Source organism: Macaca mulatta, chromosome 7 (genome assembly GCF_049350105.2).
Source record: "Macaca mulatta isolate MMU2019108-1 chromosome 7, T2T-MMU8v2.0, whole genome shotgun sequence".
In the NCBI taxonomy this organism is placed as follows: Eukaryota; Metazoa; Chordata; class Mammalia; order Primates; family Cercopithecidae; genus Macaca; species Macaca mulatta.
Window position 1 is genome coordinate 83,205,273 of NC_133412.1, and position 15,498 is coordinate 83,220,770.

At 48.2% G+C, this 15,498-nt stretch overlaps 2 protein-coding genes across 5 annotated transcripts in view; one reads left to right on the forward strand and one right to left on the reverse strand.

Annotated features, from left to right (window-relative positions):
• The window catches only part of RGMA (repulsive guidance molecule BMP co-receptor a), a 46,612-nt gene extending 41,327 nt beyond the window's left edge, over positions 1–5,285 (reverse strand). The window contains exon 1 of the mRNA XM_028850457.2: positions 5,000–5,285. Coding sequence (XP_028706290.1) covers positions 5,000–5,013 — 14 coding nt within the window. The 5' untranslated portion in view covers positions 5,014–5,285. The remainder of the gene's footprint in view (positions 1–4,999) is intronic.
• The window catches only part of LOC106999299 (uncharacterized), a 64,387-nt gene continuing 49,474 nt past the window's right edge, over positions 586–15,498 (forward strand). For all 4 annotated transcript variants that reach the window (XM_077940428.1, XM_077940426.1, XM_028851328.2 and 1 more), the window contains exon 1: positions 586–5,358. In XM_077940428.1, the coding sequence (XP_077796554.1) occupies positions 4,868–5,358 (491 nt within the window). In that variant the 5' untranslated portion in view covers positions 586–4,867. The remainder of the gene's footprint in view (positions 5,359–15,498) is intronic.

Genomic DNA, 15,498 nt, shown 5'->3' on the forward strand with positions numbered 1-15,498 from the left:
TCTGTTCTTCAGGCTGCCACTGTCAGTGCTGAAAATGCACACTGGCAGCACATTTCTTTTTTTTTTTTTTTTTTGAGACGGAGTCTCGCTCTGTCGCCCAGGCTGGAGTGCAGTGGCCGGATCTCAGCTCACTGCAAGCTCCGCCTCCCGGGTTCACGCCATTCTCCTGCCTCAGCCTCCCGAGTAGCTGGGACTACAGGCGCTCGCCACCTCGCCTGGCTAGTTTTTTGTATTTTTTTTAGTAGAGACGGGGTTTCACCATGTTAGCCAGGATGGTCTCGATCTCCTGACCTCGTGATCCGCCCGTCTCGGCCTCCCAAAGTGCTGGGATTACAGGCTTGAGCCACCGCGCCCGGCCTGGCAGCACATTTCTAAGTGACTGAGAGGGCCCCAGCATTTGTCCAGGAGATGTTTTTGAGCAAGCCTGTTTCAGACGAGCATTTGAACAGGTAGAATGGTATTCCTGCAAGGCAAAATTCATCAGCAAGGTCTTCTATTCTTATAAGCTTATAAGTGGGTCAGACTTCGATAGAGAGAACCAAACTTTGTGAAAGCACCTCAAACAATCAGATCTCAAGGTTTTTTTTTTTTTTTGGAGATGGAGTCTGGCTGTGTTGCCCAGGCTGGAGTATAGTAGCACGATCTTGGTTCAGTGCAACCTCCGCCTCCTGGGTTCAAGTGATTCTCCTCTCTCAGCCACCGGAGTAGCTGGGACTACAGTCATGTGCCACCACACCCGGCCAATTTTTACACTTTTAGTAGAGATGGGGATTCACCATGTTGGCCAGGCTGGTCTTGAACTCCTGACCTCAAGTGATCTGCCCGCCTTGGCCTCCCAAAGTGCTGGGATTACAGGAGTGAGCCACCATGCCTGGCTATCTCAGGGATTTTGAATAGACAATCTGGAGAGGAGAGACACATGGTGCAGATGAGTTGAGAAAGGTATGTAAGTCTAATAGTGGAGTGAATCCTAAAGAAGAGTATGCACTGTGGCTGACAATACTAGTCATGTGAGGGATGTGTAGGGGCCTTCAGGGGTAGGTATATGTATGTTGCATGCTTCCGCCTAATCTTGTTTAAAGACATCAAGGGGAAAATCCTTCAACATACCTAGAGAGGATAAAAATGGGTTGCATCCATCTTCAAAAATAAAATAGTTACCAAAATTCTTACTGAGATATTAGGCAGAATATCTCCGTTTACAAGGACAGAAGAATGGAACACTACCAGGAAACAGAGCAAACTCTTCCTGTCAGTCAGGGCAAGCTGCTACAAAGACCTTGATCTTAGAGTCCATGAAGATGAAAAAATGAAATATAAGGAGAAGCCACAACAGATGGTAACTACTAAAACGTCCTGCCAAGACAGAAGTCAATGAATTTTGAGGCATTTTTACTCACACCCGCTGATCTCTGTTTTGGCCCACAGAGGACACAGTACCTATGGGAATTGGCCTCCTTTGACCAGATAGTTGACAGAGTCTTTAAACTTTCTGCCTAATTTTCAGGCTCTGGCAAATCGAGTATTTTGCTTTCTGAAAGTTTTTCATCTTGTAGCACTGCTTTAAACAAGCAATTGAAAAATGAAAAAAGTAAATCCAACCAGCAATTCTGTAGTCACTCTCTGCATAAACTGTTTGCTATACTTCCATTATTTACTGTAGTAATCTGGACATAATCATTTCGTAAGTTGGGTAGGTACATAGTACATTTTTATGTTAGTCAGTTACCAGTGACTTAAAAATTTTTATATGAGGTTACAAAAGTCATTTGCATTTATTTTGTCAATTTCTGCCCCAATTTGAAAATTCCTTCTTCTTCCTGCCCTAAGAATTGTAAAGTTTCACACCTCACTAAGGCATTCTTGCCTCCTGACCCCTGGGTTCTAACATGATATAGCACTTCTACTCACAGGACAGACCTGGCTAAGAAACTGGGTATCCTTTCAATACAGTTCATTTGTTCATCTGTCACCAAGGAAACTGACTTCTGCCTGGCCTTGTATGCATACTTGAGTAAGGCAATCCTTAATTTTTTCCACTGCCCTATTCATTGCTCCTTTATAGCTCTGTTGCTAAGAGAAGAGAGGCTGAAACTGAGCAGTCATTTGCTCAAAATAAGAAAAAGAGGAGCCTGTCTTTTGGATAGGCTGGATACCAAACAGGCGGGGAAACCTGGAGCTTCCCTTCTTCAGGTTAAATTTATGTTCAGTTAAGTTTGTTGAATGGCTAAATAATAGAAGCAAAGTCATTCCCTAAAAGAGCCACAGGAACACCACAGACACTTAAAAGTTAAGTAAACTTACCTTTGGGATATTATAAGTCAAGTTCTAGAATAATTACCTGTAAGGAGTAGTGTCATTTCATTTCACAGAACTAACAGATTCCAATTAGCCTGCACTGCTTTCTGATAATCCTTGTATGTTTTTGCTCAATTGCACTCGGATACGTCCTGCCTCTTTCCCTGGATGGCAGGCTTCTTGATGGATTGGTGACCATGCCTTCTTTCATGTCTATACTGCATGCTTCAAGGCAGGAACAAATTTTGCAACCATACTTGGTAAAAACAAGCGCTAGAACTTAAGTCATTTGGTAGCAAGGTTGCAGGGGGAAAAAAGCACTTTAGAAACACAGAACCCTGGCCATATCCCTTCTGCTTTCTGACCATCAGTTTCTTCTGAGAAACTGAAAATACCAGCACCCGTTCCTGCCTGCTTCCTGGGAGCAGCAAGCATCCCTGGGAGAATGGCTGAAAAACTCCCTGTCCCAATGTCAGGGATGCTCAGTCCCTATTTATTTCATTTTGCAACTGCTCATCTAAGAATTCTTGTGTTTGGCTTCTCACAGGGCTGCCGAAGAGCAAGGGACTGTATTAAACAGGAGATTCTTGTGCCTTCATTCTCTATTATTACATACACTGGGAAGCAGCAAGTCATACCTTGGGAGAGGTTTGTAAAAAGAGAAAGCAGACAGAGATTTCTTAGCAAAAGTCAAAGGTGCTCTCCTTGAATGAGATGCCAAGCTCTTCTAAGACCCTGTTTGTTCACAAGTCTCATGATGAAATAAATACCTGCCAACGAAGACACAGTTTGAGACAGCATGAGGGGGCAGACCAGCCACCCACCATTTCTTATGTCTATTGGAGAGTGTAAGCACCTGTTTGACACCTGGGAGGGAAATAATGGAAGCAGGATGTTTGAAAAAAGGAGGCTAAGACCTCTTTCACTACTACCACAGCCCAGAGAGTCTCAAGGGGGTACTACAGTAGACCACTACACTGCTCTACAAGGGGCCAGGGTGCCCTTCAGAACAGGGTGAACTCAGCTCACTGATAATATATTATCTGGCCTGGAAGGTGGCAGCAAAAACCAGCCACAGAGAACGTGCAGCCCGCCCTGGATGTGTGGGTGCCCCACCCAGACAGAGCCTTTGTCTGCAGGACTTGCCATCCAGCCACGTCTGCCCCAGTTGTTAACTGGAGATCATGTCCCTGTAAAGGGGGCTTGCTTGTCACTTGCTGTGGTAACAGCAAGAAACCCCTTCTTTGTATGTGCAAAAAAAAAAAAAAAAAAAAAGCCAGTTTGGGTTCACTATTCTGTTCCTGTACAGACGGGCAGGAGGCCCTCTCCCAGTTCTCCTCCTGCTGCCCTTCGGAGCACAGTTACTCTCCTTCCCAGGGGTCATGGCTCAAAATCCACCCAAGAAATCACCTGTTTGTGATGCACAGGAGAAGAGAGGGTTGTGAATTGATTTTCAAGATCTCTGCACCAGATGCCTGAGGAAGGGGCATCTTCTTGCAGCAGTTAACATTTTATGTTATGTTTTTGCTGGAAGAGTCTAAAACCAGGTGGAGAAGGTGATGGAGCTCCCTTAGGTGACAGCATGCCACTCAACACGACCCGTAATTTCGTCCTCTGAGCTCAATGTGCTGAGCATGGGACGTCGGGGTTTCCCCCCTGGTACCGCTGATACTCGAGAGAGCTACTGTAGCCTCTAGCCTGGAGGCGAGGGCTGGTTCCCACCTCTCCACCTTGCGCAGGAGACTCCTTTGAGAACACACAACTTCGCAGCCTAAGAGGAATGCACAGCTCACCACTTCCGCTAGATGGCGCTACTTCCCCTACTCCGCCCGCAAGACACCGAATTTATAAAATAAATACAACCCAACACCTCCCAAAACCACACCACATAATAGCAGCTCACAGGCTCCCATTAAAATCTCAATCTGGGAGAAATGATTCCAACTCTGAGCAAGTCTAATACAATTACATTAATAAGATACAATTCCCAATTGCACACGAGCGTCCCCCACACCGGCCCTCCCATTAAATACACCTGTCTCCTTGCCCGGGCTTCTACCCCTGGGTTAAGCTGCGGCGCGAGCCGGCGCTGAATCGTCGCCGTGCCCACCCATCCACTTAGGAACGCCGGGGCGGCTTGGCAACGGGCATCCTCGGCCCTCAACCCAAGGTCCACACTTTCCCGTACGCCGACGCGCCCAGGCAAAGGGTCGCCGGGACGCGAGCCCACGCGGTGCACTGCGCCGACGTCCCAGAGGGCAGGAGCTCGCCAGGCAGCTCCGCAGCCGGGCGTCGAGCGGGAGGCGGGGGCCCGGGCGGCGCGGGCCAATGGGGGTTCACGGCAGGACAGCCGGGTGGCCGGCTCAGTCCCGGGCTCCGCGAGCCCGGCGGAGGGAGGGAGTTCCCAGCCCGCACACGGTGTAAGGGACGTGTGCCGGGTCTGCCCAACCACGCGCGCTGGCGGCTGCCCGGGGTTAGAGTATTTTAGGAAAAAAGAAGAAACACCAAACCACAAAAACTTTCCTGCTGCCAACAGCTAAAGCGATCGAGGCGCGCAGCAAAGCTCCAAATGTGGGCAAGATGGGAGCAAGATGAGACGCGGGGCTGGGGAAGACCAAAGCAGCGCCGTGGCCCCAGCAAGTGTCGGCGGCGCCTGGGAGATGTCAGAGCCGGGTCCGCCCGGCTCCCGACCCGCGCTTACCTTGGCGGCTGCATGAGCCCCTGCGGCCCGCGGGGGGTGGCGCTGGCGGGGCTGTGGGAGAAGAGGGGGTGTCGGGGCGCCGCTCGTCTGCCCCGGGGCAAGGTGGGAGGGGCTCCGCTGGCGCTGGTCCCCGCCGCCCCGGCCGGCTCAGCAGCGGCCCGGGGCGCGCCTCCTGCTCCCGGGCTGCATGCCTGCGAGCGCCTGGAGGAGCCGGCCCGGGAGCGAACGACCACTGCTTCCCCGGCCCAGCGGCTCGGGCGGCGCAGCCAGCGCTCGGGAGACAACTGCAGAGTAGGGCGGCCGGGGCCAGCCCCCTCCCTCGCCCGGCCCCCGCCAGCCGCCGAGCGAGGCGTCGCGAGGTTCGTTTGCGCGCGGAGGGGAGGGGGCGGGCCGGGCGCCCGGGCCGCGGGCGGGGGGCGCGCGCGGGCGGGGCCGGCAGGGAAGGGCGGGGAGGAGCGGGGTGCGGGCCCACGTTGCCCCGCCCCGCCGCGGCCCCACCCTCCCGCATCAGGACCGGCTGGGTGGGTGCGGAGTGTGCCAGCCGCCAAGTCAGGACTCCTTGAATGCTCGGGTTACGGGGCGCGGGCTGCAAGTGCGGCCACCCCCCGGGGCGCCACCAACTTTCCGAATGCCCCGCAGGGTTGCGGTGGAGCGCACAGTGTCCTTTGAGGGGAGTTCCTCTGAGATTTCTGGAGAAGGCGGTTACATGCAAGACAAATGCTGTTGCGCTCTGCGGAGACGCACCTTTGTTCTATAGAGATTTTGTTGTTTAAGAGTCTTCTTGAAAAAACTTAATACATATGTATTACATGCTAACACACGAATACATTCTTGCGTAGAATTTTACGTAACTCAGGAGTGTCTAGAGTGAAAAGAAGACAGTATCGCACTCCCTCCCACGGCCGCGGCTCCCCGGGAGTAACGTTCGGTCAGGGTGTACTCCGCCGCGGTTCTTTCCAGTCTCTGCGCTTTTACATGCACACGCACAGATTGCGAGTGGAATCTCCTGGGCTTTTCAAAAGAATGTTTTCAACATTCAGCGCATGCACACAGTGGCGAAAACACGGCCACGTCGGGAGGAGTAAATCCCCAGAGGCTCCGGGAGCCCAGGGAAGGAGCCTTGCTGTGAAACAGCAAAGAGCCATCCAATCGCCATGTGTGGATCTGAAACCCCAGCTGGAGCGTGAAGTCGGTCTGGTTACACAGCTCAGGCCCAAATTAGCACTGCACGGTTAGAGAGATTTGCCCGTACATTCTAGACAGGGTTATGACCTTCCCCTTCTTACAGAACAAACTGTCTTGAATTTTGATATGATGAGAACTCTGGATTTGCAAAATGAAAAGGTATCGTCCGCATTAAAACACGATCGTTATTTATGCGTGTGGTCTTGAGAGATGTGGTTTTAACTCAATATTCTCCGTTTTATTTGTCAAGTGTATTTGGATAATCTATAGCTGGGATATAAATAAAATTAAGTGGTTTAGCAGGAAGGGATTGGGTATGGGTTTCTAGAATTAGCTCTGACCTTGGGCAAGTCATCTAGCTCTGCTGGGCCTCAGTTTCCTCATCTATGAGTAGTAGGGTGTGTGTGTGTGTGTGGGTGTGTGTGTGTGATCTTCCTGTCCTAACATTCTGTGCCCTAACATTCAGTGAATAACCAATTTCTTCATCATCATCTTTCATAGCTCAGCTCCAACATCTTCCCCATCCTCTCATCCTCTAGGGAGTCCTCACATCCATGCCTTTCCTTCCTAACACTGAGCTCACTCTGTAATTATGCGCTCATTAGATTGACCTTTCCTTACGTGTTGGCCTCTCCCACTATACCATAAGCATCATGAGGGCAGGAACCAGGACTCCTTGGGGTCATCATTGCATTCCTAGCACTTAGTATGGTGCCTGGCACACTACAAGAATATCTGAATGACTGTTATCCAGATAATAGATTTCTTACTGTTATTGCAAATTGCCTGGCATTTTTAAAAGGTCTATAAGTGGAAACATGTCTTTTTAAAATGAGGCCTTTGGAAAGTACCCAGCAGGCTTTTCCCATGGTGGGGGACAAACAATCCGCTGTCTAGATAAGGACAGACAATTCTCAGCTCAACAAAGGGCTGTGGAGGCTGCCAGTAACTGTTTACCTTGATGAGTGCAGGCACCCGTGGAGGAGACAACGAATATTAATGCTACTCATTAAGTACTTGATTAAGTTGGAACTCTGCATAGGCAGTTGGAATACACAGAGTGCTCAGGTTTAAATGAAGCCGTGAGGTGTGTTTAGGGTGCAAATTAACAAACGCACATGCTTTCAACCAACAATCTAGAAACATTCCTTATATAAAGCTCCAGGGTATCATTGTCTTTCTTTACTGCAAAGGGCCTGGATTCCTTAATATGAACAGGAAACAGGCTAACCTAGATTCAAGAGTTTTTTTTTTTTTTTTTTAAAGGCCATTAAGAAACAAGGGGTGGGGTAAGTGAAAGTCTAAGTCAGTACAAGGCTAATATCTATATTAGTTTCTTTCTTGTCTGATGTGTAGAGTTGCCAAGGGAGAGGTTAAAATCTGGCCTTAAATTTATAAAGGAAAACTGGGGTTTCCACCCCTTCTTGGCCACTCTTCCTCTTCTTCCCTTTTGTGAGGGGGACACGTGCTTGCTGGGCGGTCGCCAGATCCACCTGGATGCCACCTGGTGTGAGAAAGCTCTCCTGGGATGCACCACACCCGGCACAGGGAAAGGCTATGCTACTGGGGTGTGGAGCAATTTGCTGTCTCTGTCTGTTGCCAGTGAGGGGTGGTGCCTACTGGGCAAGAGTGCATCCTCAGAACGTGGATTCATAGTGAAATTGACAAAGCAATGTGACAGTGAATTGGCCTTATTTTTCACTCAGGGTTGCCTCTGGGGGCCATCCCTTTGGATTGGGTGCCCTGCCCATTACATTTTTCTAGAAAAATTCAGGTTCAAAAGTAAAAGGGCACCTTAAAGAAAGAGCAAGTCAGCAACTCTCCTTGGAACGTACTGAGAAAGGACTGACTGACTCCCACCCTTGGCTTCAGTGAGCCAAGAGCCGGTAGTAGGTGCTAGGACTTACTTGCTCTGCACAGACCAGAAGAAGCTGTGTTTCCTTCTGGCAGGGATGCCTCCCAGAGGCATTTGTGTCAAGCACTTCCTCCATGTCAGGCACCGGGCTCGACACTGCAGCGGGTACTGACTTGGGGAACACAGCCTCTGTCCTTAGACGCTTGCAGTCTAGTGGGAGAAAGGAAGAAAGAGTCAATAGGCCTCGGTGGCTAGGGTTGAGCAGGGGGGTTGCATAGCAGCTCCATTATCTGTCCTCATCAGCAACTCTCTGCATAGAATTCTAATAAAACACAGCACTTGTGCAAATGCCACTTAAGGCCGGTCTCTGGCCTTTTCTTCCAGCCAGTCTGCTGCTCAGAGGGTCCCAGAGACACTCTGGAGTTGACACTGCAAGGTAGAAAGGAAGAAGAGACAAACGAAATCTAATGTCATGAGATTTAGGAGATGGATGGGATTATTGCTAGTTGGAAGGACTAGGAAAGTCTTTATGGAAGAGGTGTCACTTGAGATGATCACTGACGGCCCATCTGACAGATCTGACTGTAGTGCATGGTTGATAGGGAAGGAGGGAGAGCATTCGAGGCAGGGGAGTCGCTTGCATAGGGGCACGGATGTGGCAAAATATGGACAAGTTCAATAGGGAGTGTCGAGTCTGGTTGGAATGTGTGCAACGAGGGAGGGCAGGGTGTTGTGATCCTTATGGTTATGGGTTCTTTCTAATTTGGTCTTGAAGTCTGTCAAGAGTGGCCATAAGCCAAGACAGCCACTCTAGGAGAGCCCTGATGGGGAAAAGTTATGTTTGGGTGTGTGGTTCAGGTGAGACGCAATGAAGAGGTGAATGTAAAATGCATGAAATAAAAGAAATATGTTACTTACAGATCCAGGAGAGGTTAGGAGGGCGGACGGGAGGCCGAAGGGGAAGTCTAGAGATTGCAGGGAGCTCAAACAGCTGGGAGAGGAGGGAGTGAGAGAGAGAGGCAGAGAAGGAGAGACAGAGAGAGAGAGAGAACCTGCTGGCCGTGGCTTTATTAAGTTCTATGGGCATAATCCCTTAGGCTTTCCTGAGGCAGTTGTGGATTGGCTAGTTTTAAAAAAACATGTGAAGGGGGCAACTTATTTGCCTGACTCTAGCGTTGACCATTAGGTTTTATTGTGAGCAGCAGCTGTGGGAAGTGTTGGGTTCTGGGTTAGTGAGATGAGGAACACACTGGCCATATCACACACAACCACACCGGGAAGAAACGTTTCTTCTAGGCCAAAGGTGGCAGGGTACGGCTGGGTTTCCAACAACGTATGTCAGCTCTAAAAATGGGTGCTAAGACAGCACGTAGATTAAACAAATGTATGACTCTTCCTGTCATGGTGCTGGTGCCTTGCGTCATTTTAAAAAATAGAAGCCATCTCAAAAAAAAAAAAAAAAAAATAGAAGCCAGGTGTAGTCTGAGTGGTGGAGATATTGACTGCAAGGGGAATACGATCATTTAACCAGCAAAGTAAGCATTAGCGTAGGGCGGTTATGTTGTTGGAGATTATGAACTGATAATTTAGTCAAGTACATGTAAAGATTAGTGGTATTCTGTTTAACCAAGAGGAATGGTGGCTGTGGGTTGGAGATGCAAGGCAGGGAGTTGTGGTAGAAGGCTGGAGGTGGTTAGTAGGAGAGGGCAGCCAGGAATAGGTGGTCTTCTTCTCGGGGGGTCAAGTGGTTGACTGATATGAGGCAGGTGCCTCCTGGGAAAAGTAATCATCTCTCTTAATTTTCATAACCAGTGCCAGATTTGCCTTTAAAAATTGAAGTATGGGGGTGTACCTTTGAGCAGAGAGCAAGGAAAATACCAGGACTGTGGGCCAACCACGCAGCGAGTTCAGGAAGAAAAGCAAAAGATGCTCTGTGTCCATCATGTGCCTTAGGAGAGGCAATCCACTGGCAAGTGCTGCCGGGGGGAGGTTTCAGTGTAAGAGGCGAAGTCATGTGTGGCACAGGATGTGAGGTCATCTCCAGCATCGATCGAAGTCTTGGGTTGGGGCAATGTTATCTGAGGCACTGTCATTTCCAGCAGTGGGATTTTGGGCTAGGGTGATGTTGTCTGGGGTGTGGGACTGGGGTCTCTTTTTTGAGTGGGTGTCCCCTGGAATGGATGCTGTAGACCTCCAGACTGCAAACCAGGGAAAACATCCAAAGCAATAGTAATAAGACCAGCAGTCAACAGACATATGCAGCTCTCCCTGGCAGGGCTTCTGTTTTGTTTGGTTTTGGTGTAAGTTTAATTTTAAGTGGGTTCTGTATCAGATGAGCAGCTGCCTGCCTGTTGGTCTACAGTTAATGAGTTCTAGGAGAGCATGTTCCCTCAATCTGGCCTCCAGCCCTTACGGGATGGGGGTAAGATAGAAGATTTATAAAAAGTAGGTTAATGCCTGGGGCAAGATAGAGAATTTTAGTGATTTATGTGTTGGACTGGAATTGGAAAAGAGGTTATTTGAAAACATCACTGTGTCTTGGAGTTTAACTGGTTATCAGGGACCTGTCAGGGGCATGAAAGTTCTAGTAATGGCTTTCTCAAGAGCCCAGTATCATGGTGTATTCTAAAAAGTAAAATGTGTTTTGGTTACTACCAGTGATGTCTGCAACTTTGAAAGGAATAAAAAGTGTTCTGGGAAGGCCTTATAGTGTGGCCTTAGAATATGTGGAAGTGTGTGATTTTGATATCTTTTGGGTATCTGTGAGGCAAAAATATCCCAGAGCTCTTTACCTTGAAGGGGACAATTTCTAGAGAATGACCTGATGGTTTCTAATCAATTTGACCATTTATTGGCCAGGGCATCCAGGGCCAAGATGACTGCCTGAAGCTTGGCCAAGTCTGTTTCTTGGGTCCCATCCTTTGCCAGGGACATCTTAGCTAAGGGATGGGAAGCAGTAACATTCCACCGAGTTCCACCACGTAGGATGGTCAGCAGCGCCATCTGCACAGTCTACAAACTCCCATTAAAGTTCACTCAGGGAATCTCATGAGCTTTCAGGTAGCCAAGGGCTCTGTAAAAGGGGTGACCTCTTCCAACACTCTGGCATATGGAAAGGTGCTGAGAACAAGGAAGGCACCCCCTCCTGTAGATGGAATATGCCAAGGGGCCCAGGTTTTGATCTGTCCTATCTTAGAGAGGCCATTATAGCTGTGCTGAGCTTGTGGGGGTGCAGTTTCCATGACCCACAGCATAACAGGAAGTTGGGAATGCAGAGTCACAGGCTCAGGGACTGTGAGAGCCTCTGTTTGCAGGAGAACCCAGAGAGTAGCCAGTAGTTGGCTGTTTTACTGGAATATAGGACAAGACCAAGAGGGGCAATTTTTGCTATCAGAAGTTGTGGGGCAACCAATGGCCGTCATCAGTGGTCCATAGACACCATGAGGCATGAGAAGAGGTTGCCAAAACCTTTTATTTTTAATTTTATTATTATTATTTTTTGAGACAGAGTCTCACTCTGTCACCCAGGCTGGAGTGCAGTGGCACAATCTCAGCTCACTGTAACTTCTGCCTCCTGAGTTCAAGTGATTCTCCTGCCTCAGCTTCCCCAGTAGCTGGGATTACAGGTGCCCGCCACCATGCCCGGCTAATTTTTTTTTTTTTTTTTTTTTTTTGTATTTTTGGTAGAGATGGGGTTTCACCACATTAGCTAGGCTGGTCTTGAACTCCTGACCTCAGGTGATCTGCCCACCTCGGTCTCCCAGAGTGCTGGGATTACAGGTGTGAGTCACCGCATCCGGCCTACCTTTTATTTCTGAAGGTGCTAGTGAGAGTGCCTGTTGATTTTAATTTACAAGTAATATTTATAAATGAGGAATCTGTTGCCACCATAACCCCAAAAGTACTAAGAGATACTGGACTTACACATCCTTACAAGTGTGTCAAAGGAGCCTTCTTGGAGGAGGATCTCCTCAATGTAATGTCATGCCTGTGCTCCCAGAGAAGGTGGATGTCCTTAAGATCCTGTCTTCAGAGACTATGTGTGATGACAAAGCCCTTGAGGTGCCCTGTGGGTAGCCCAGAAAATGTGTGTTGTGCCCTTTTGGAGGTGGAGGCAAACTGCATCTGAGAGGCTGTTGAAATAGGCCCAGAACTGAACATGTTAGCCAAATGTATAAGAGCTCAATATTCACCAGTCATTGACTAGAATTAGTCATATTATTGGGAATTGGGTATGGAGGCCTTAATGGATAGGAACATGGTGTAAAGGTTGTAGTAATCCACTCTGAGGCACCCTTAATTTTTTCTACATTTAAGAACAGGCAAAACTGGCTCTCAAATGGAGGAAGAGTGGAGATCATTACCCCTTTATTAATTAGACTGTATATAGTAAGTTTGAATCCTTGAAGATCCTGATTTAACTTACATTAGGCCTTTGTAAATTGACCATCTTAACTGGAGGTTCATGGAATTTTATTTTATCAAGCCAATTTGTAAGTGCCAAAAACTTACTTTAATTTACAATTATTATTATTATTATTATTTTTGAGACAGGGTCTTACTCTGTCACCTAGGCTGGAGTGCAGTGGCAAGATCACTGGCTCACTGCAGCCTCAACTTCCTGGGCTCAAATGATCCTCCCACCTTAGCCTCCTGAGTAGCTGGGACTACAGGCACGTGCCACCACGCCTGGCTAATTTTTGTATCTTTGGTAGGGATGGAGTTTTGCCATGTTGCCCAGGCTTGTCTTGAAATCTTGGGTTCAAGCGATCCTCACACCTTGGCCTCCCGGAGTGCTGGGATTACACACATGAGCCACCATGCCGGCTTAATTTATTATTTATTGTGTCAGAGCATCTATACTTAATATAGACTATATTACAGCAATGGGTGCATGACTATAGGAAATTTAGGCAAGGCTACAGTTAAAGTGAGACATATTTATTTTTCGCTATTTTATATTTAGCTATTTTTTAAGATGGTAGAGGCAGAGTGTTTAAATTTACTGAGATCTCCAGGTATAACTGTGATTGAAGCCCCAGTATTGACTAAGCCCAAGAACTTTTGCCAATTGGTACATTTTAGCAAATGTTAAAGTCAAGTGAGAACCTGTGTTGTAGAGGCACAAAAGCCAATCCATGCCCTTTGAAATATTTTTGTTATATAAATTATTTAGTATATAAATTTATATATACAATTTGAATTTCTAATTGGATCACATCATAGTAACTTGTTTTCTTTTTTCTTTTTTTTTGAGATGGAGTCTCACTCAGTCACCCAGGCTGGAGTGCAGTGGCACAATCTCAGCTCACTGCAACCTCCGCCTCCCGGGTTCACATCATTCTCCTGCCTCAGCCTCCCAAGCAGCTGGGACTACAGGTGCCCGCCACCACACCAGGCTGATTTTTGTATTTTTAGTAGAGACAGTGTTTCACCGTGTTAGCCAGGATGGTCTCAATCTCCTGACCTTGTGATCTACCCTCCTCGGCCTCCCAAAGTGCTGGGATTACAGGCATGAGCCACCACGCCCAGCCCCATTTCTTATTTTTATTTATTTATTTTTTTTGAGATGGAGTTTCCCTCTTGTTGCCCAGGCTGGCTGGAGTGCAGTGGCGCAATCTTGGCTCACCACAACCTCCGCCTCCCGGGTTCAAGCAATTCTCCTGCCTCAGCCTCCTGAGTAGCTGGGATTACAGGCAGGTGCCATGCCCAGCTAATTTTTGTAATTTTAGCAGAGACAGGGTTTCACCATGTTGGCCAGGATGGTCTCGATCTCCTGACCTCATGATCTGCCCGCCTCGGCTTCCCAAAGTGCTGGGATTACAGGCGTGAGCCCCTGCTCCCGGCCTGTGATTTTCGTTGTAATGGTTTCTTTCTAATTTGGTCTTGAGGTCTATTAAGCGTGGCCAAAAGCCAAGACAGCCTCTTTAGGAAAACCCTGGTAGAGGAAAGTTGGGTACAGGTGTATCATTCAGGTGAAACACAATGAGGAGGTGACACCCACATGCATGAAGCAGAAGAAAATTCTTACAGCTCCTGCAGAGGTTGGGGTGCCCATGGGAGGCCCAGGGGAAGTCTGGAGGTGACTGGGAGCTCAACTAACTGGTGAGGGGCAGGAGGAAAGAGAGAGGATCTGTGGGACCAGGCCTTTATTTAGGTCCATAGGTATTATTCCCTAGGTTTTCCCTATGGGGTTGTGGATTGGTGAGTTTAAAGAAAACATGTGGCCAGGCATTGTGGCTCACCCCTGTAATCCCAGCACTTTGGGAGGCTCAGGCAGGCAGATCATGAGGTCAGGAGATCGAGACCATTCTGGCCAACATGGTGAAACCCTGTATCTACTAAAAATACAAAAATTAGCTGGACATGGTGGCGCTTGCCTGTAGTCCCAGCTACTTGGGAGGCTGAGGCAGAAGAATTGCTTGATTCAGAGGGCAGAGGTTGCAGTGAGCCGAGATCGCACCACTGCACTCCAGCCTGGGCAACAAGAGTGAAACTCCATCTCAAATAAATAAACAAATAAATAAATAAAAAAAAAGAAAACATGCTCTAAGGGGAGATCTTACATGACTCTGGTATTGATCAATAGGTTTTATCCTGATCAGCAGCTGTGGGAGGAGCTGGGTTCTGTGTCAGTGAGATGAGGAACAATAAGGCCATGTCGCACACAACCACATAGGGAGGGGAAGTTTTAACTAACCCAAAGGTGATGGCCTACAACTGAGTTTCCAACAATTTACTTTGGGCCTAAAAGTTGATGCCGAGGCAGCAACTGTATTAAACAAATTGATGACATAGAGCCATCTTGTGGAGCACCTTGGCTAGAGTGAGCAATAGGGAGCCAGTGAAGGTTACAGAGCAGAGGAATAATGTAAGTGGAGCTGCACTTTAGGGAGGTCTAATGGAAATTGATTTAGAGAAACCAGAAGGCAGAAGACTAGCTAGAAGATTCTACTAATCTTTTTTTTTTTTTTTTTTGGTGGGGTCTTGCTCTGTCACCCAGGCCAGAATGCAGTGGTGTGATCACTGCTTACTGTAGCCTTGACCTCCTGGGCTCAGGTGATCCTCTCACCTCAGCCTCCTGAGTAGCTGGGACTCCAGATGTGTGCCACCATGCCTGGCTAATTTTTGTAGAGATGGGATTTTGCGGTGTTGCCCAGGCTGGTCTCAAACTCCTGAGCTCAAGTAATCCACCCATCTTGGCCTCCCAAAGTGCTGGATTACAGGCGTGAGCCCCCAAGCTTGGAAGATTCTACTAATCTTTTTCTTTTTCTTTCTTTCTTTTTTTTTTTTTTTTAAGAGATGGACTCTCACCGTCGCTGAGGCTGGAGTGCAGTGACGCAATCTCGTTTCACTGCAACCTCTGCCTCCCGGGTTCAAGCGATTCTCCTGCCTCAGCCTCCTGAGTAGCTGGGATTACAGGCACGTGCCTCCACCCCTGACTAATTTTTGTATTTTT